The 22,251-nt window shown below is 40.6% G+C and overlaps 2 protein-coding genes across 6 annotated transcripts in view; both read left to right on the forward strand.

The window, feature by feature from the left end:
• Positions 1–10,668, forward strand: part of clip2 (CAP-GLY domain containing linker protein 2) — an 85,780-nt gene extending 75,112 nt beyond the window's left edge. For 4 of the 5 annotated variants that reach the window (XM_072446965.1, XM_072446964.1, XM_072446966.1 and 1 more), the window contains exons 16-17: positions 2,903–2,959; positions 8,057–10,668. In XM_072446965.1, coding sequence (XP_072303066.1) covers positions 2,903–2,959; positions 8,057–8,068 — 69 coding nt within the window. In that variant the 3' untranslated portion in view covers positions 8,069–10,668. The remainder of the gene's footprint in view (positions 1–2,902; positions 2,960–8,056) is intronic. The other variant, XM_072446967.1, reaches the window with a different exon arrangement.
• A 2,208-nt stretch (positions 10,669–12,876) lies between these two features.
• Positions 12,877–22,251, forward strand: part of gtf2ird1 (GTF2I repeat domain containing 1) — an 88,901-nt gene continuing 79,526 nt past the window's right edge. Inside the window, exons 1-2 of the mRNA XM_072446963.1 lie at positions 12,877–13,207; positions 22,106–22,233. Of these exons, the coding sequence (XP_072303064.1) occupies positions 22,108–22,233 (126 nt within the window). The 5' untranslated portion in view covers positions 12,877–13,207; positions 22,106–22,107. The remainder of the gene's footprint in view (positions 13,208–22,105; positions 22,234–22,251) is intronic.

The following is a 22,251-nucleotide window of genomic DNA, read 5'->3' on the forward strand; positions in this document are numbered from 1 at the left end:
CAACAAATGCAAGGCTCAATGTACAAATTGTTTTCCAAATGCATTAAATAATGATTAATTATCTACTGACTTCTACTGTCCACAAGAGTCTTCTTCAGTGTGTCAAACACTTGCGCTTCCTGCTTGATTGGCCCCGGTGGCTGTTTGTGGTGAATTTTATTTTCTGCGCGCCATAGATTTTGCGAACAGTGCACTATGTGCGAGCAGTGCGCAGCTACGCAGGCGCAGCATAGAGGGAACAGTGCCATCTCTTGGGGAAATGTGGGCATTACAGACGAAACGTAAAGTGAACGGCCAGCCACAGTATCGTGAGTTTGAATCCCGACTCCAACATTTGCTGCATGTCCTCCTTTCTCTCTCATCATTCCCCTTCCTTTCTTTCTCATTCCATCTAAGGCAAAAAATAAATAAATAATAAATATTTTTTTATTTTTTATTTTTAATATAACTTGGACAAGCTTGGCGGGCCGGATTGAAAGGCCCAGCGGGCCGGATGTGGCCCGCGGGCCATAGTTTGGGGACCACTGTATTACATCACTTTTATTTTCGTTGTCAATACCAGCAAGTTATACATAAGATCATTTTCTCAACAAAACAAATATGTCATTGATTGAATAATACGCCTCAAGAAGCAATTACCAATAGTTTGTCATAAAGTCTCAGCTTTTCATCAAAATGTCTTACCTGTTTTGCGAATTATGACGGACTCATCGACGTTCAATCCTTCAGTAAGTGGACTCGTTCTGTCCGTAATAATCCACAGAAAAACAATATCCACTTTTATTTTTCCTTAAGTTATCCGATTTTGAGATATTGTCAAGTAAACAAAGTTTTCTTCTGTGAAAATAGTCACAACGAACTCTCGTCCGGCGCATTTCTAACATAACAAATGACCTGTTTGAATTATAAGATGGTGGTATCGATCTTTTCCTCACACTTAGCTACAGAATGAGACCATCCTATGCATCACGTTTTCTGATTTTGTTAGCCTTTTGGATGCACATTTTGTTAGATATATCTATTATTACACCAATAACAAATACAAATATTATACTTTTTTTTTTTCACCTCTGTATGGGAAATTCATGGGGAAAACTCATATTTACAAATTTTCACATACATTGTTTTTAGCAGTTATAATAGATATTAGTGGTCTACAAAACATCAAAATGTATGTTGTATTATCATAGAGGAGCTAAAATTGTAGTAAAACAGTTTGGCACAGTTGGCACATATTTGGATCACTTGTTCCGAATAAACTTCAACAGCACTGTTCCTAGAGATCTAAAACTTGACGCAATTATTGTCAACAAGATAAACAGAATTTACAGTGAATAGCATAAGCACACAATGAAGTATGTCTTGCGTAGGACCTTTACAAATTGACAATATTCAGGCGAGACAAAAAAAAGATGTATTTTGTATGTTTGGGCTTCTGTAGTGTAAGTTCTGAAGCCCTGACAGTGTTCATATGCACATCTGCAGAAACTAGAAGGCCTAAGCTTTCTAATAATGCATCACACTTGTGGAACGTAAGATCCTCACACATGTGGAACGTAAGATCCTCTTTTAATAAGCAATGCCATTTGGGTATGCCCAACCATTGTGCATGGGGCAAATAGGCGGATGGTAACAGGTTAAAAAAATAAGATAAAAAATAAACTTGGTCTTGATATATAAGATAGCCTTTATTTGTCCACACAATGGGGAAATTTTGTGTTGCAACGCAAGTAGATACAGAAGTAAAGAAGAGGTAACTTATAGGAATATAAGTTACTTAATAGAAAAACTGAACCTCTCATATTCTTAATGAGGAATAGAGAGAAAAAATATAAAATAAAATAAAAACAAGATAACATATGACAGAATAATACTAACAATAATTTAATATAATATACACCGATATTTACACAAAAATGTCCAGATGGTCGTAAATAATGCAGTAAGTGAATAGTATTGATTGAATAATTGTTAAAGTGTTAAGTGTTCATGAGTCCAATGGCAGAGGGACAGAAACTGTCTGGATGAACTGTAGCCTCCTGCCTTAGGGGATGGATCAAATAGTTCATGTCCAGGGTGAGAAGGGTCAAATCTAGGGAAAATCTATCTGCACTTTAGTGATTACTGCTCCTGAGGAGATACCCCAGTGGCACTGAAGGATGGGTCAAATGCAGATGACAAATTTCCCTCTGGGGACAATAAAGTGTACCTTAATCTTAACCTTAACCATTAACCACATTAACTCATTTTCAGAACTACTGTATATTTTTTTCATTATGTTTGGGCCATTGACCACAAAAATGAATACCTTTGGAATATACTTTTGGCAGCAAGGAAAAAGGACATCACAAACAAATGGATAACACAAGTTAGACCTACAATCAAGGATTGGACTGACATTAAAATGGGCTTGAAAAAACAATGACAATGGGGAAAAAAAAAACATTTTTGGACTTAATTTGGAAATTGACAAATTGAATGGACTTTGAACAATGTAGTTTGGGCCTCTATTTTGGGTTTGATGTGTCGTGATGTTGTTTGTGAATGTTCTGTACTACTTACGTGTTCATTTTGCTTTGTTGGTTGCTCTCTGATCTCTGATGTTTTGTTTTAATATTGGAAAAAATATATATATAATACTAATAAAACATAATAAAAAGAAAGACCCCTTATGGCATATACTGGTGATGAAGGCAGGCTCTGCACTTGGTTCAGAGCTTGACTCACTTACATTTGAAGCAGAGAAGAGAGCCCAAAACAAACTCCTGTCTATCATGGACAACCCGCAGCACTCCCTGTACTGCACCTTCAGTGGACAGGAGAGCACCTTTGGAGAACAGCTGTTTTATTTGTCAAACTTTGACATTGATTTTTATGTCATTGACAGTTGTATTCTTTTTAGGTGTATGAAGTTCATTCAGCCAATGGAATCCATTGTGAGCCAAACACAAGCAAAGATGTGAGTATTGTTAATTATTAATAACTAACCTTGAATTTGGAGGCCAGAAATGAATCATTATGGCCCTGAGCATGAAAGTACGAGGGGGCGAGTCAGCAACGCGTATGGAATCTGATACATTTTGAGGAAAAACGCAGATATCAAGTTGTAAACAATAACAAATGTGCAAATAATTGGTATTAAATACATTTCGCTTTGCTAGCTCTATATTTGAATGAAGACCCAGAAAATAAATATTGATAGACGGCTCAATTGCGCCCCCCTAAAAATTTGTGTCGTGAAAAAAATCAACTTTGACAAATGGTGGGACAAGAAAAAATATATATATAATAGCACTGCTCTAAGCCTTACAGGAAATTGGCCTCATCTACTGAAAGTGCTGAACAAATTTCCAATAGACCATCCATCCATTTTCTTCCACTTATCCGGGGCCGGGTCGCAGGGGCAGCAGTCTAACTTTCCGTTCACCTTTGACTACTAGTCTATTTACCAGTACTTGATGCTGCTCAGGTAAGCTTAACCTCTTTTTAGGCTACTCTTAGGCTAGGTGATCTCCATTCCGTTCTGCTAAGAACCAAACAATGATGGTGGTCAAAAGCTTGCATTGGCATGTTCCTTTTGCCTTCTTCAGTTTCCTCCGCCGCTCAGAGGTGGCCCTGACCTCGATATTGCTCCTCGCTCAGTCATCAAGGACCTTCAACTGACGCCTAGTTTTCCCCTCTAGCAAGATCAGTGGTAGTTTAAGCACAATCTACTCGTTCAAGCTAAACTATTTTGAGCTCTTCAAGAATCTTTCAGGACTTCTCGTACTGGTTGTCACGTGGCACCTCCCCTTAGACTTGCTCCTCATGACCGATCAAGGCCAGATCACATCTGGCTCTGGTTCATCCCTTACTTAAAGTCGATCCTCGCCTAGTCCCCACATTTCTTCTGCATTGGCGCCGCTACTCCTACATCCAGTCAAGGAGTCGTTGACCACCTCATTAAATCACGGCACACAGGTTCTCTATGGCCTTTAAGGTCTACACCCACCATAACCTCAGTGACCCAGTCTGCCAATTGGCATTGCCTATTAGGTCCATTTCCAATATAAAGTCAGAATGTTTGTTTTTCCATTTTTCTTATGTCTGTTATAATGTCAGTCCAGTCCTTGATCGTTGGTGATGTTTATTCAGACCATTTTTTGTGATGACCTTTTGTCCTCTGTTGGCGTGCTCTTTTAATGAAAGAAAGGGCAAGAATCAAAAATAGTTAGAAATATAGCCGCAAGCTGCAATGATCGGCCCTCGCCACGCCGCAAGAGGAGGGGGCGCCCCAATTGTCCTTTTATTATGCCTACTGCTGAATCTGTGACGCTGTCACATCTTCTCCCCTTTGTTTTACCATCAAAAAGCAATTTTATTTTGAATTCTTGGCAAAATGTGCGGCTTTGCTGCACAGACACCGTGACTCCTTGAATAAAAATCTGGATAACTTTTGATGGTCCACCCCTGAAGATGAGTCTCACCAAATTTCAGGTTAATAGGGCCCTGGGAGGAGTTCGTGAAAGTCTAAAGTGTTAACATGTTCTGGCGATTTCCCCATTGGAATAACATGGGAGGTTTCGGTCATCGCTACGGCAACGCCATAACAATTATGACATGGGTCTCATTGACTTTTTTGATGGGGCCAAAATTGAATTGTGTGTCAAATTTCATTTAATTTCGCAAAACTAAACATTTAACCTCCATATAAAATCTGTAGGGGGCGCTGTGGCGCCAAATGAATTTATTTCACTTCAAGTAGGTTTAGGGCAAAGAGTTTAACAACTGATTCTAATTTGACGCAATTCGGACTTTATCTGCGCAAACGGCAGAAATGTTAAATTTGGGAGATTTCTGAAATTCTAGCTACAGTTTGCGGCTTCGCCGCTCAGAGACCGTGACAGGTATCAATGTAATTTGAATAACTTTTGATGTCCCACTCCTCAGTAGCATTTTCACCAAATGTCAGCTTTTTAGGGCCAACCCCCTGGAAGGAGTTTGTAAAAGTACGATATTTGGAAAAACTCCGAGTCATGCTTAGCCATTTTTGAAGCAATATGGCCGACATTTGGTTGGGCGGACTGCGTTGCCGTAGTAATATTTTTTACTTCTCTTGTCACTACCATTCATGATTCTACGATCAGATTTTTTTTGGGTCATTTCCTATCTCTCAATGCATTTTTGGTACATTTGGGGCCGCCAATCTTTTTTATTTTAGAAAACGGAAATAGCCAGAATGTAGAGAGGCACGATTTTTAGAGGTGTGCAAATTTTTGTGACTTTTCGTCAATGTTCACTGGGTGAAAAATAGGGGGGTTGGTCCCGAGAAGAAGAAAGAAGAAAGAAAGAAGAAGAATATTCCGATGCGAAAACAATGTTTCCCATTTTTCAAATATCATAAACTATACTTTTTCGAAAAGCGCTCGCGCTTTCCTACCTCATGGTGTGGGTCCCTGGTCACTGACGGGTACTTTCGTTAATTTTGCTTCGCACGGCCTTACAGAACTAATAGGCCTCTCGCCAGCTTGTGGCGCTCGGGCATAATTAATCATCTGTTTAATCCCTGCCATGTACAATTCTAATACAGAGACAACTGTCGCTTACCATTTGACCCTATCGAATGTGTCGGCGTCTTACACGGGCGTTTCGGATTGCGCCCTTTCCCTGTACAGAGATGTCCTTGGGCTTGTCTGCAGCGGCTCGTCTGCAGCTTTCTCCTTAACTAGGAATGTGGTCTGTGTGAGGCCAGTTTCAGCACAACTTAGAATGACTAAAATGAATACAATCTTAAAAGTTAATGTAGTTGGTATTCCCTTATTATATCAAAGTACAGTTTGGATACAATTAAGTAAAGTTAATATTTGGTATTTCCTTCACCTCCAAAAGTACATTCCAAAGGTATATTTTGTGTCCATGGCAGGAGTTTTGAGGCCCAAGTTCTAAGTTCAGAGGGTTGGCAATGTCAAAAACAGTCCCAAAACACGTGATAGTGGTTTGCCTCCTGGCTGCCACAATTTCTCCAACAGTTAGCGTTTCCTTGTGAATAATGAGCACTTTGACATGAAAAATTCCCTCCAGGCATGAGATTTTGTGATCATCCACTGAGATGTACACACTTTTTCCCACTCTTCATCTGTCAAAACAACATTACCTTTCCCATTTCTTTTTAATATATTTAGTAGAGTAGATGTCCAGACTAGAAATGCGTCACTATAAGTTAGAGGGAAGTCCGTGAGTCCCTGCTTAGACTGCTGCCCCTGCGATCTGGCCCCAGATAAGTGAAAGTAAATGGATGGATGGATGGATGGATGTTTTGTTTTGTTGTTTTTGTATTTGGTTTATTATGTGTAAGGATCGTCTTGTGTCTTATGTTTATCGTTTGATAATAAATCCTGTTTGATCATTGTGGATTATTTTTATGTTCTTTTGTACATAATTGAGGTGTATATACCATAGTCTACATTCAGAATAGAAATGGGTCTATAGGAGGCACAATCGAGTCGATCCTTCCCTTCTTTAGTTATCAGAGATATGATGGCTTCTTTCCAACTAGGAGGGGTCCGAGTTTAAAAAGTTGCCAAAAGGAAAAGAGTAAGTGTGTCTTTTAAAGCTTTATACCACTCTGAGATAAACCCATCACTCCCCAGATTTGTATTGTTCTTCATCTTTTGATTGCACCTTGTATTTTTAAAACTGTTATTTCAGCTCCTAATTTTTTATTTTGTTCTTCTGACATAACAGGTAAATTGAGGGCGTCCAGAAATGAATTTATATGATCCTCTTTATCTTCTGGAATTTTGGAGAAAAGTGTTTTATAGAAGAATTCAAATGCTGATTGAATTTGGTCTTGTTTGGTTAAGATTACATCACTTTGCCGGTCCCGTAGTTTAAAAATAGTTTTTTTCCAGCTTGTTCTCTACGTTTCCAAGATAGTAATTTTGAACATTTTAATCCACTCTCATAATATCTTTCCCATAATAATTTTCCTCCAGATAGGTCTTAATGTTGTTTGACATTTTTTCATTAAAGGTCCCATATCATGCAAAATCGACTTTTCAGAGATTTTAACCTTCTTACAGTGCCCAAAGTGTTTTTTTTATTGATTCCTGCAGTCTTTAGCTAGAGAACAGTCTCTATCCTTTCCCTCGGATGAGCAGACGAACAGGGGCTATGCAGCACGCACGCTTCTCTGTTTCAGCCCATCCTCCAGGAAGCACTCTGTACCTGTAACACGCTCCCCTACCCCCCTCCCTGCGCTAATGGGTGTTGCTCAACACTTATTAGCAAATATGCCCTTAGGGTAGACTACGAAACGGGAACAATAGCATGATATGGGACCTTTAAACAAAGTGTCATTAAGCAGACTGGCATTGAACCTCCATTGTGTGTTTTTTTGTCTTTCCTCCAAGTCTACAGTTATGTAATGTAATAAGGTGAAGGCAAAATTGCTGCCCGTGGTCATCGGAGCACTCTGGGAAGTGACCCCCCCAAACGTGTGGAGTGGCCACAGCAGATCCCTGGAAAAACATCAGACACGTCAGACCAGAAAAGTGCAGTACTAGGAACAGCAAAGATACTGCGCAGAACCCTCAAGCACCCTGGCTATTGATAGATATAGATACACTGTATAGGTATATAGATAGATTGACCTATGCTTGCCAATGCCCGATCTCGTCAGTTCTCAAAAGCTAAGCAGGACATGTCCTGGTCAGTACTTGGATGGGAGACGGCTGGAACTCCAGGTGTTACAGTGGGGAAAATAAAGGGAACTAGTTTTTAGTCCTCATTCAAAAATAGATTTCACCCACATTAGCTTCTATGAGCTGAGTGGTGAGTGAAATGGTGGTGCTCAGAAGGTGCTGTTGTTGCAGATTGATAGATCGTAGCTTACATAAGTTGTGGAAGCAAGTTTCTATGTTTGCGAATTTTGTTCATTGACAATGGCTATAAACCATTTCTGATTTCGATGCAATGTAAAGTGCTTTGAATGTCATGGAAGATATTGTCAAAATAATAATTATAAAAAATGTTTGATGTCATTGATGTGAATTCTTATGTGCTGTGTGTTTTGCAGGAGAACCTCTGATGTGGAAGGAAATATGGTCTGAAGATGAAGATGAGGCTCAAACTACAAACCAAAAGAGCCTGCATTTCTTAGACTGTCACTAAACTAACTGGTCGTTTCTGTTATTTGGGACTTTCTGCTGCCTAAACTCTGCATGTATAACATATCTGGAGAGTCAGATCAAAAGAGGTTTCCTCCTTTTAATTTTATGCAGCACTGCAAAGACATGAAAGAAGATTACTTGTATAAACAAAATGGTTTTGACTAGTTTGTATTATGTACTAATAAGACCTTGATTAGGGGTGTCCAAACTATGGCCCGGGGGTTAAATGCAGCCCTGAGATCAATTTTCATTCACTGCTAAATTGTTCCGGATAACCATCTGCTACCTTAACCTAATAACAAATCTTTGACATTATACTCACATAAAATGTATGTTCCAATCAATGTTTCCTCTAATGTTTCACTGCAAGAAACATCAGATGCTCTCTCTCGCTGTGTCTTTGTCTGTCTCTCTGTCTCCTGTGCGCAGCATAGATTTTCGGCGCAGAGACCGTGGGAGCTGTATGCAATAGATCAACACGGCAGAGCTAAAAAATAGCCACGCAACGTCACCGCGCTAACAGCGAGTACCCGGATATCAACCAATGAAAACTGCTTGACCAGCAATTCCAATAGAAAAGCCGGCATTAAACGACGCTCAAAACGGATTATTACAACACAGAATCGACTTATTTGATACAGAATGATGGTGAGCAATAAACACTGCTGCTATGGAACATGCAAGAGTGATTCTCGGTACGCCGATAGACGTGAAATGGCGTTTGGTTCATCACTTTCCCGAAGCCAACAACGAAAAGGGAGAAATGTAAGTTGTGGATACGGGCATGTGGCAGACCAAAGGAACAGTTCCATGTCAGACCTGCTTTAGACCCGGTTTAGACCTGGTTTAGACCTGGTTTAGACCTGGTTTAGACCTGGTTTAGTCCTGGTTTAGACTCAGTTTAGACACGGTTTAGACTCGTTTTAGACCCGGTTTAGACCCGATTTAGACCCGGTTTAGACCCGGTTTAGACCTGGTTTAGACCCGGTTTAGACCCGGTTTAGACCCGATTTAGACCCGATTTAGTCCTGGTCACACCGGATGAAGCCTGTGCAAAACCAGGACAAATGACTGGTTTGGGGGAAATGCACTTCTTCCCGAATGTCGGACTATGCGCTTTGTACCGGGACCGAGTCTTTGACCACTCTCCGGAGAGCGCCGCGTTCTGCCCGTACAAGTAAGCAAACCCCGGAGACGGAGGTTGTCACGCACAGCTGCCTGCGGCTCTGGATATAAGTTTATTGTGTTCTGCGCACGCTGTAGAATTCTCATACTTTTTTTTCTGGTGCGTAGACCATTACATATGCAATGTCATAATGTTCAAAAATCTTACCTGTTGTGAACTGAAGAAGCCCGGACGTACCTTTCTACAAGTTCAGCCATCTTCTCTAATACGACGTCCTCTGCACCGTAAACATTGCTTCAACTAATCCAGAATGGTCCTCTACTTTATGATGTTTCAGCTTTGCTCCTGGGAAGTCATTTTCCGCCAATTTGATCGAGATTAGCTGTTGTAGTCGCTGTTGTTCTGCCATTTTCCCATGTAATATGCCTGACGGCCTGAGAGTGTTTGGCTGACATACGGGACATTTGTAGTGCTCATTAATATTCTGACGTCACGCCCGCTGAGCCCTATTACACATGCATGCAGCTTAGAGGGAACAGTTTTAAGCCTTATTAAAGGTTTGGTGGCTCATCAAAATGACAACAAATGCAACATTTTGAATGATGTCGTCTGTGACCCTCCACTCCGTATAACTTTCAAAATTCGGCCCTCTGTGAAAAAAGTTTGGACACCCCTAACCCAGAGTGTAAAATTGTGGCCTTTTTAATTGGTCTATTTTAGCTTGAAACAATATACACATTTGCTAATGGTGTTAGATGATTTATCTTGTTTTATTTTTGCTTGAGCATACTGCCGTTGTGTCTTTGGGCAAGACACTTCACCCACCTTGTATCCATTGTTCAAGTACAAATGACAGTTTGAGACAGTGAATGCAGAACAACAAATGGAAATAATTCTGTGTATCATGTTATTGTGTATTAATATGCACTGTACCAAGTAAATAAACAAATAACAAATACCTTTAATCAACATTAATATGACTAATTGCAATTCCTCCATTGTTTTTATTTTATACGAGTCTACTTAACCATTACATTAAAAAAAAAGTATGATCTTAAAACCAATTTTTTTCTTTCTCTTGCTTACCACCACTGTGCATGCACTTAATTAATAATGAACAGAATGTTTAGACTTTGAGCACACAAATGCGTCATCCAGCCACACTAAACAGCCCAACCCTGTTCATTTCAACATTCCCTTAAATTATTACATTAAAAAAAATACTTTTTTTGATAGATATTCAGTCTAGCCCTTGGGAACGTAGCATTGTCCTAACCAGAGCTGCAGGGGTCAACAGTCCAGCATCTTTGCTATAATCTGGCAAATTTACACTGTAATTTACATGTGTTCATTAATATGCACTGCCCCTATGAAATAAATAAACAAAATAAATCCATTTTTTTTTTCTTCATTAATGATTCTGGAGAGTTGTGTCCATCCATCTTCTTCCGCTTATACAGGGCCGGGTCATGGAGGCAACGGTCTAAGCACAGGTTCGCAGACTTCCCTCATCTCAGGACCCAGACACTTTCATCCCGAGGTGTTCCCAGGCCAGTGGAGAGACATAATCCCTCCAGCATGTCCTGGTTCTTTCCTGGTGGGACATGCCTGTAACACCGGTATCCGGAAGAGATGCCCGAGTCACATCAGCTGGCTCCTCTTGATGTGGAGGAACAGTGGCTCTACTCACCCAGCCATCCCATGGAGAAAATTGATGTTGTATTTGCGATCTTGTCCTTTCAGTCATTACAAAAAATATCATGACCATAGGTGAGGGTAGGAACATATATTGGCCGGTAAATCGAAAGTTTTGACTTTCGACTCGGCTCCTTCTTCACCACAACAGTTTGATACAGATGTTAACTGTTAATCTGATGCTCCATTTTTCCTCACTTGTGAACACGACCCTGAGAACTCTTGAACCAATTGGGGCAAGGACTCCACACCCACCTGGAGAGTGTTTAGTTTAGTGTTGTTGTTATTATTATTAATTATTCATTTTACAGATGTGAAAATTAGTTAGTAGGTGATTAAATGTCGATAAAATGTCCAGGCTGACCTGAAAGTTCTTCAGTTTTCTCCACAAAAACATTCACTACTCACTCCTGTTGGACAGCCACATGAGCTCCAACACATAAAAGCAGGCACTACTGTCCACACAGACAGTGTTGGTGTGCTGGAGCTCATGTGTCTGCCCAACAGGACCGGCTCCATCTGTCTAAGGTCTGAGGATCAAAACGAGGCGGTGGAGAAACAGGTCATCGCTGATGTTAACTAGGGCCTGACCAATATTGACTTATGGAGGGAACGATACCAATATAAAGGAGGTTGGAGGGGCCGATAGTCGATATAACTGCTGACATATTTTGTGATGTAAAAATAAATATTTAATAGGCAGTTGATTCTAACAATAAGATTCCTTTAGTTATGAAGTTGGGTTTATTTAGGCTACATTTACTGTTATTCTGCCTCCAAACAGTACATTTAAAGGGAATAATTATGGACGGCCAATCAATATTAGGGATGCACCGAGTTACAATACTGATAAAGATACTTGGGCCATGCATAAATGCTGGCCATCAGCGTATCTTCTCACAGCACTTTGTCACCGTGTTTACTTGAAACACATGTTAGTCAAAATCACTTTTTATGTGTGAGAGCAGGCAGGCAATGTTTAAGCGTGGTAACATTTCACGAGTTAAACACTAACTCAAGTGAAAGAAAGAAAAGTAGCGTCAAAATGGACACGTTTGCATTATTCAACATCCGTGTTGGGATGTAAAATTAATACATATACCAAAATACATATTCAGAATACGAATTGAGTCTGTTCCAAAGGTAATGTTTTGAGTAGGCTGATATTCCCTGGTTGTTAGGCGGTTGAATTCCCTCACTTAAGATTGAATGCTGATTAAACCAAATTTAAATAAAAATAGCAAAAATAAGGAAAATAAAAAAAACATATTTTCCTTATTTGGTGACATTAAAATGTCACCAAAGTTTGACTCGAAAATTAGAAAACAAAAACTAAAAATTCACAAATTAAACAGGACTGGTAGATTCATTACATTGAATTGAGGCAAGCATGTTTCATCACCTTTTGTGATTTAAGTTACTTTAATTAACATTACATTACACATTATTTTTTTATTTGCGTGTGTTCTGACACACGATTTAACAGAAAAAAATGTCAATGGAGGAGGAACAAGAAGACAGCTTTGATGGGCCTGCCATATAACTTAAACATGGTTAGCAGAGATAAAGACATTAGATTAACCACATTACAGGGTTGGAAATGCACTCCTTTACTCTGAATATAAATGAACAAAATCAACTTCATCAACCAGCTCTGAAGGACTCAAGCTAGGGATTTGATTACTCAGCCGCTACAACCAAAATGTTGTTTCCTCAAGAATATATATATATATTATATAATATAATATATATATATATATATATATATATATATATATTTATTTATTTATATTTGCGTGCCACATAATCCTAAATTAATCTGAAAACTAACAGCAGCAGAAAAACTGTACAAAAGATTGTCCAGGACGTGCAGTAGTTTGGAGCCCGGGGATTCCTGGGGCTCCTGTGATAATCCTGTATGGAAATGGCAACCAATAGATGCTGCTGTTGAGTTGGGCTGGGATTAGCAGGAGGCGAATGAGTTTCAATTTTACTAGATTACAGAACAAAGAAAAGGGAAAGGGACTCGCAGACTGTTACGTAAAAAACTAAAATCAATTGAGACATTTTTATTATAGAAAAGCGATACAAGTCATTTTAGTAAAGTTGTGGGTTTACACGTTTTAGTTCAGAAAGAACAACGTTGTCGATGAAAATTATCAGCGTTTATCATGGATTAAACAGAAAACAACCCGGGATTGACGGCAGCATCAAGGCTACTACTTCATTTATTTAGGTACGATTTGCCTGAATGTCGGCTCTTTTATAAAAATGTGGTGCTTGCTCTGTTAGTGTGTTCACTTAGGGTTGTGCACTGCAAATGGCATTGAAACAGAAGCGATGGTGTGGGAAATGATAAGCAAAGTGCTAACGCTAGCTAGCAAATGGGCTAACAAAACTAGCAACTGTGTTTGCGGATTTACGTTTAGGTTGCCTTTAGATTAACTATTAGATCTGCAATAAAGCGGCGCGTGAGTCCGTTTGCTACGCGCGCGTGGCATAGTTCGTACATAATAATACATTTACGATGTATGTGTCCAAAGTAAGTCCCGATAATGTGAGATTCGATTATAATGCGCGTCATTCAGCTTCTTTTTAATATCTTCCATTTGGTGTTGGTGTGAAACAAAACAAAGACGACAAGTCGACAGGAACAGGACTCTGCTGCTCAACAGTGTCCATCTTAACTTCCAACTTTTATAGCTAATACAGCAAGTGAAATGTGTACAAGGGGATATTTTACTAGGTCACAGAGTTGGCCCGTGGTGGTTATGAAAAGGGTGTGAATTGAGCCGCTCCATGAAGAGTATATGACGGCTTTTCTGATGATGATGTTATTTTTTGAGATTGTCACTTTGGTAAATATGTATCACCCTTTTTCATCAGTCACGTGTCAGTTTGTGAAGAAAATAAGATAAATAAAAGGTCAAAAATTACAAGAAGTATATTTGAGTTGACTGGTTGATGCATTTTTGGTTATATAAATATAATATTTAAATTCATTGCTTACACACACACACACGTCTTTATTTTAAATTTTAAGAAGGTGGTAATTCATTTAAATTTGTTGCTTAATTAATTTGATAATTTAGATGAAACACATCTTGATTTAAGGTTTGTTCTTTCTTTAGCATATTCCAAATGAGATAAACCTCATAAATTATATTGTACAATTTTTACTTTGAAAATCTCTTTATGCTTTTTTAAATTACATTACTTTAACTTTATAAATAATTTCCAATATTTAAATATATTATATATATATATTAATAAATTAAGTGTTGGTTCGCAATAAGATAAGATAATCCTTTACCCTACTCTGTTAACTATTCTAATACTTTTTTGTAATTTAACCAAGGAGTCAATACTTGTTTTCCCTGTTTTCCCTCATATCTCTAAGATTTATCGTAATCCAATTGAAGTCGCAATTTGATTGGATGCAATTAGCAAATTATAATGGTTGCAATTTTTGAAGTGCCATAATTTCCTCCACAAACAAAATATCCTAATTCTGCATATAAACTGCTAACTAACCTTATTACTGAAGCCCGTTTGGGCGCCGCCATATGACCTTTTCTTTCTTCTGCTTGTATTAGTTAACAAAGGGCTGTCGACCTTGAGAGAAAATAAGTTCAACATGTGTAAAAAAAATTTCAGGCCGCACAGGGAATTGGTGCATTGTTGACTTGCATTTGAACATTGGAAATTTTACATAAATGTCACAATTCAAATCTCAATTCTTGCTAGAAAAATGCAATTAGATATTTTTCCCAAATTGTGCAGCCCTAGTGACGGCTATATCTTTACTGTCAATAAGAATCTCGTTGCTACTGAAGTTGAATTTGTTGATCAAGTAAGCACCTTTTCTTCACCTTTATTGGCTCCTGCAGTGACCCTGGCTTAGGAGCGATGTGTAGTATCCAGTCCAGACATCTCCATTCTTGTGTACTGCTGTAGCTGCTCCACTCTGTTTTCAAAGGCTTCCATTCTCTTGTCTTTATCTTTGATTACTTTTTTCAGTTGTTTCACTTTGTGAAAGTTTCAATAAGTCCATCTGCGATGGTCGGCCTCCTGTAGTTGATAGATGTTTATGTTCTTTAGAGATCTTTGATGGATTGATCAGAGGGTGGGTTTTAGGCTGAGCTGGTTGAGTCGGTTTCACTGTTGAGGAGCCAATGCTGTTGCTGTGATGTCGCTGAGATTAGCAGGAAAACTGTGGAAATGTATCACTGTTATTTCGTGGCTATGGCGCTGGTCTTGAAGCAAGCATCCACTGCGCTTCTGTCGACATTTGCCTTAAAAATCTCTACCACCCACATAACCCCATGTTTTGACAGACAAAATGTGGGAAAATGTGTCTTACAACCCAGTGGAGGACAATAAAACCACATGTCTGGGGGAAAGTTTGATAGAAAAATGTGTACATTTTTTCATAACACCATGTCAAAGTGACCATTATTCATAAGGAAATGCTAACTGCCAGGAGGCAAACCATTATCATGCGTTTTGTAGAGCTGGGTTGAAAAAAACGATTTTCTGATTTTTAATCGATTCGCATATTAATGACCGATTATCGATACGTACGTCCAAAGATCGATTTTAATTTTTTTTTAATTTATTTTATTTTTTTAAAATTAAAATTATTTTCTACATTTCCCTCAGTGAACTCCAATCTACCTTCAAGAAAGATAATTCAGGACTCCTGGATTATCTTTCTTGAAGGTAGATTGACCCTTAACATTTTCATCAGTCTTTCATTAGTAACTACCAATACTTGTAAAATTTGCTGTTTAATATTGATATAATACTAGTTTTAATATGTTGCTTCTCTACACAGTCATGAAGTGAAGGAAACGGTTCAAATACATTTTTCATTTTTAATAACATTAACCCCCGGATCGAATCGAAATCGGATCGAAACGGAAATCAGATCGAAATCAGATCAAATCGGATGGAATCTGAGAAAATCGGGAAAAAAACGGTTTTGAAACGTAATCGAATCAATTCTTGAAATTTGAATCGAAACCCAGCTCTAGTGTTTTGGGACTGTCCTGTTCCTCAAAAATCCTCAAAAATATTGGACTGAAATGAAAAATTCACTGCAGACTGTTTTTGGCATTGCCATCCCATTAAATTTAAGAACTATATCCTTGGGTCTCAAAACTCCTGCCATGGACACACTAAACTGATAACTTTGGAATGTACATTTAAATCTAATCGAAAGATTAGATTTGAGTGATCGGAATACATGCTATCCTAAGTTTTGATAACAACCTGTGGGGCAACAACATTCCATTGATGAAATTCATCATGTCTTCTTTTAAATATACTTTTGTTTGAGTCCCTACTTCTGTGTGGCGGCAGTGCAGAGTTTGGGTCAGTTTAACAAAACAGAATTATACATAGCAATTACAGGTTATCAGTAGTACAGGATATAAAGTTTAATTATTCTAAGCATGACATATGCTGTACTATCAGCCAGAACATGCTTTTCTCCCACACACATATAAAATAAATGTGGCTACAGACAGTATTTACAATAAAATAATAAAGATGTTTAAACTCACACTCACTCACACTCACACTCAATCATGGTCCTCTCCCCTGGGCAGTGACTTTATTTCTTTTGACTTGCAAAACCTGCTGGAACAGTTACAACTTTTATCAGACTTTATCAGTAAAATAACCAAATAGGCTGCACACACTGAACAGATCACTGCTCCTGTTGATCAATTATAATTATTAGACCATTTTATTCTAGCCATAGCTATTTAACACTTACTTAAAAGTCCCACCCAGTGGTCCGTTTGTGTTACTGTCATCTGGTTTGCAGCTAATGCTGACATGGTCTTCAGCTGACAATTGCCCCAGGAGAGATTAATGTTTGCTTTGATCCAGAAATTTAAGACAGCAAGCAGGATATTCCAAATAGCAAACCCCCAAAATATGTACATAGCTATTATTATGTGTAGAAGATGGCATTCAAAAAATCTGTTTTTGCAAACTTGCTGAATGAATTATGTCATCACTTTAAGTAATTCCATAACTGTTATTTAACAACTGTATTGTACAATTTAAAATAAATGATGCTTTCTTTAGTAAAATTAATTTAATTTTAAATTAATGGAAACATTTAGAGGATCTGAAAAATGTGTTCCTTGTGCATAAATGCTCTTGGAATTATATGGATTTCCCCCTAATGTGACAAGGCTTTCGGTCTGTGGGAGTAGGATCTCTGCTCTGTGGTTCTCCTCAAAATGTTTACTTTTACACACTGGATTTTCTGTAGTTTTTCGTTGAAGAAAAGGAGGGTCTAAGGGCAGGGCATGCTCTGGGACAGTTAACCGCTTAATTTCAGTGAACATTCTTAAATTTTCCTTCTCTATTGTTGATCAGTGACTGTTTCATTTTTTCTCTAACTTTCTGTTGGTAAAATCAAACTAACTTCTGAGACGCCCACCGAAGCGACTGCTGTTGTGATTTTGGGTGTTACAAAAACGCATTGAATTGTTTTAAAATTTAGCGTTTCTTCCTGTGAATTTCAACTTCAACAAAAAATAAATAAAAATAATTCTTCACAAACCGTTTACCACCTCCTATTCCCCTAAAACCCAATATAAATCTCCTGGGGTAAAGTTCAATTGGTCCCTGCGAGGTGAGTGGATTGAAATTGCTCCCATAAGAAACCGTAAAATATTGAAAATTATGGCACAAAATAACATTTTAGCGTTAAGATTGTTGAAAAAAAAATAATTAATGATTATTCATTGCCAAAGAACAGTGAAATGTTTAATTTTCTTTACTTCCCATTGTCTAACACAGGGGTTCCCACAGTTTTTAGGCCGGAACCCCCAAAATAACCATGAAACTAACTCAGGACCACCAGAGCAAAATTAGATAGATTTAAGGTTTAAACACATTTAAAATTAGGTTTAAGAGTATTAATTTACGTCATAAGGCGCTGGTACAGCTGGCAGCCCGGTGTAAACGCTCTCTCTTCTTTCTCACACTTATTGTGCTTTATCTCCTATATTTTGTAAATATAGTTAGTATATTTTTTCTATTTTACTGTACGATAGGGACACGCGCTGGAATAGTTTTTTAATTCAACTGTTTTTGACTTTTTTCGGCTGGATTTGAGCGTTTTTCGTTGCGTTCGTTGTGTTGTTGTGACGTGAGCTAGCTCCGAGCGAGCCCACCAGCCCCCCCCGCGCCCTCCGGCCGCGCTAAAGTACAGCGTGTCGTCGGAACACGTTTATATACACGTTTATATGAAAGAGGAACTTCACGAACGATCGGGACACGCACTGGAATCGCTTTAAATGAACTTGTTTCGACTTTATTCGACTGGATTGAGTGTTTTCGTCGTGTCGTTGCGATGTGTCTTGGCTCTGAGTCCCCCGGCTCCGGCCCCGCCCCCCGCCCGGTGCCGTACCGCGTTTACACAAAGGAAGAACTAATGAAACTGCGGAGAACTGTCGTCTTACCCGGAGATCGTCACGTTATCCCGGCGAACATCCTAAGGAAAACGCAACGAAGCAGACGGGCTTGACGTAAACTCCGAGAGAAGAGAGGGACAAACAGGAAGTCGGTTCCCGCCGTAGTCATGGGTAACGTGAGGTCCCTTCAAAATAAAATGACGGAAATAGCGAGCCTCATGCGGTCCCAGAGGATTTATAGGGACAGCAGCGTCTTGATTTTCACAGAGACCTGGTTAACAGCAGAAATGCCAGACTCTATTGTAGGTTTGGACAATTTTCATCTGCTGCGGGCGGACAGAACGAGAGAATCCGGGAAGAAAAGAGGTGGAGGTCTGGCGGTGTATGTGAACACGAGCTGGTCCAAACCCGAACACTGCACAGTGAAGGAGCAGCTATGTAACAGGGATATTGAACTATTGGCTATTGGCATGAGGCCATATTATCTGCCCCGGGAGTTCTCACATGTGATTTTGATCGCAGTCTATGTGGCCCCGTCTGCCAATGCTGAAGATGCTTGTGAAGCACTGCTCTCCTGCACTTGTAGGCTGCAAACACAGCATCCACAGGCTCTCTTCCTCATCTCTGGTGACTTTAACCACGCTTCTCCCTCTTCTGTTCTACTAACATACACCCAGTATGTTACCTGCCTCACCAGAGAGAATAGAACATTGGACTTGTTTTTTGCCAACACCAAGGAGGCTTATTCTTCTTCCCCCCTCCCTCCCCTGGGCAGCTCGGACCACAACCTTGTACATCTGAGGCCTGTGTATGAACCCATCGTGCGCAGGCAGCCTGTGGTGTCCCGTGAGGTGAGGATGTGGTCTGCTGAGAGCGAGGAGGCTCTGAGGGACTGCTTCAGCACCACTGTCTGGACTGAGCTTTATGACCCACATGGGGAGGACATCAACACCATCACAGAGTGCATCACGGACTACATCAACTTCTGTTTTGAGAACATTGTTCCCTCCCGGACGGTGCGGTGTTTTCCAAACAACAAGCCATGGATTAACCGTGAACTGAAGGCTCTGCTGAAGGAGAAGAAGAGAGCCTTCAGGTCAGGGAACAAGGAGGAGCTGAGGACTGTGCAGAAGGAGCTGAGGAGGAAGATCAGGCAGGCTGAGGCCGGCTACAAGAGGAGGATGGAGGAGCAGCTGCAGCAAAAGAACATTCAGGGAGTGTGGAGGAGCCTGAAAACCATCTCGGGCTTCAAAATCCCCCCTGCCCAGACAGAGGGGGATCTACAGTGGGTGAATGATTTAAATGCTCACTTCTTGAGGTTTGATCGGTCACCCGCCCCTCCCCCTGCACAGCTGCATGCTCCCTCTTCCACAGCTGGACAATGCCCTGCATCTGTTCCTCTTCGCTTATCTGCCCCGGACCATCAGCTCCCCACTTCGCCTGGACTCACCCATCCCCCCAGCACACGGTCCCCCTGCCAACCACTGACTGTCACAGCAGCACAGGTGAGGAGTGAGCTGAAGAGGATTAAAGTGAGGAAGGCAGCAGGACCTGATGGCATCAGCCCCAGGCTCCTTAAGTCCTGCGCAAATGAACTGTGTGGAGTTATGGAGCATGTCTTCAACATGAGCCTGAAGCTGAGGGTGGTACCACAGGTCTGGAAGACCTCCTGTCTGGTACCTGTGCCTAAGACACCGCGCCCCAAAGACCTCAACAGCTTCAGGCCAGTGGCTCTCACGTCCCACCTGATGAAGACACTGGAGCGGCTAGTCCTGGACCACCTCCGCTCCACCGTGAGCTCAGCCATGGACCCGCTGCAGTTTGCATATCGGTCTGGCGTCGGAGTGGAGGACGCCGTCATCTCCCTACTGCACCGCTCTCTCTCTCACCTGGAAAAGCCTGGCAGCTCTGTGAGGATTCTGTTCTTCGATCTTTCCGGCGCCTTCAACACCAGCCGCTGCTCCTGAGGGACAAGCTGGAGACGGCTGGTGTGGAGTATGACCTGGCAGAGTGGATCCTGGACTACCTCACAGACCGACCCCAGTTTGTGAGAGCCCGGAACTGTGTGTCTGACACTCGGACCTGCAGTGTGGGGGCGCCCCAGGGCACTGTCCTCGCGCCCTTTCTCTTCACCCTTTACACTGCAGACTTCAGACATGACACGGACAGCTGTGTCCTGCAGAAGTTCTCTGACGACTCTGCCATCATCGGACTCATCACGAACGACGATGACGCGGAGTACAGAGGACTGGCGCAGGACTTTGTGGACTGGTGTCAGCGGAACCACCTCCTCATCAACGCGGGGAAGACCAAGGAGATGGTGGTGGATTTCCGCAGACGCCACCCCACTGCCCCCTCACCAGTGAACATCCAGGGACGGGACATTGAGAGAGTGGACTCATACAAGTACCTGGGTGTTCATCTGAACCACAAACTGGACTGGACTCATAACACAGACGCACTGTACAGGAAGAGCCAGAGTCGGCTCTACCTCCTGAGGAGACTCAGGTCTTTTGGAGTGACAGGGCCACTCCTGAAGACCTTCTACGACTCTGTGGTGGCATCGGCCCTCCTGTATGGTGTGGCCTGCTGCATCACAGAGAGGGAGAGGAAGAGGCTGGACAGAGTCATCAAGAAGTCCAGCTCCGTCCTGGGCGGTGCAGGAGGTGGGGGACAGGAGGGTCCTGGCTAGATTCACATCTATGCTGGACCATGAGTGTCACCCCCTGCAGGACACTCTCTCCGCTCTGGAGAGCAGCTTCAGTGAGAGACTGATCCACCCTCGATGTGTGAAGGAAAGGTTCCGTAGGTCTTTCCTTCCTGCTGCTGTCAGACTTTATAACAAAAACTGTTAGTACTGAACACTCGCAATACTGACCTAACCTAATACTCATGTGCAATTTTGTCATATGTGCAATTACTGTGAAATTCATGTGCAATCTATGTGCTGTCGTGACACATTCATGTGCAATTACTGTCGGGATCACATGCAATGGTATTTATTTATTTATTTATTTGTCTATGGGAGTTTTTATTTATTTATAGGAGATCTTCTACTGAAAGTGTTTTTCAGACTTCCTATAAGTGATCTGTTCTTCTGTATCTACCTCCTGTATCTACCTGCGTTGCACCAATGAAATTTCCCCATGTGGGACAATAAAGAAATATCTTATCTTATCTTATCTTATCTAATTTCAGTAGTTTATTCGGTAATCTGATCCAATTCCACTAAACCTGCCTGTTTTCAATCAAAAAAGATGCTTTAAATTAAATGCAGTTTCATAATTGTAATATATCTTTAAATCATCTCACGACCTCCAGCTCATATTTCGCAACTCCCACTTTGGGAACCACTGGTCTAACATGTCACTCAAGGTTTTGACCAGTTTTACAAAATCAAACTTTCTGAATGAAAAAACATAGCCATATAAAAAGTATTTTGCAGACACATTGAATCAAAAATGTTGAATTTTGCTTTTAAAATGGTCACAAATATTATTTTTTAATTCTTGCAAATATATTGGGATCTGAAAATCATAATGATCATATAACCGAATAATCTTGATATCCCTTGTCACATGATGCTAGAGACGAGATAATATAATTTCAAACCTGAAATAACCTTTCTATGGCAGTGGTTAAGCAATAAGAGAATCTAATATTTAAAGAGCACTCTCCCTGTGTATTCCACTTAGGCATGGCGCAGTTGAGGAAAGTCACCCCTGACGCTTTCAGAAGCACCTCCCGGCTGGACCCTGCCCTCCCACTAGTTTCTATGCGGCAAGAGATCCTCACCAGCTTGGTCTCTGCTCTGGACTCTGTGGTAAGTGATGTGAATGTT

The sequence above is a fragment of the Eucyclogobius newberryi genome, unplaced genomic scaffold (genome assembly GCF_026437365.1).
Source record: "Eucyclogobius newberryi isolate DKJ021-1_F unplaced genomic scaffold, fEucNew1.0.hap1 SCAF_15, whole genome shotgun sequence".
NCBI classification, from domain to species: Eukaryota; Metazoa; Chordata; class Actinopteri; order Gobiiformes; family Gobiidae; genus Eucyclogobius; species Eucyclogobius newberryi.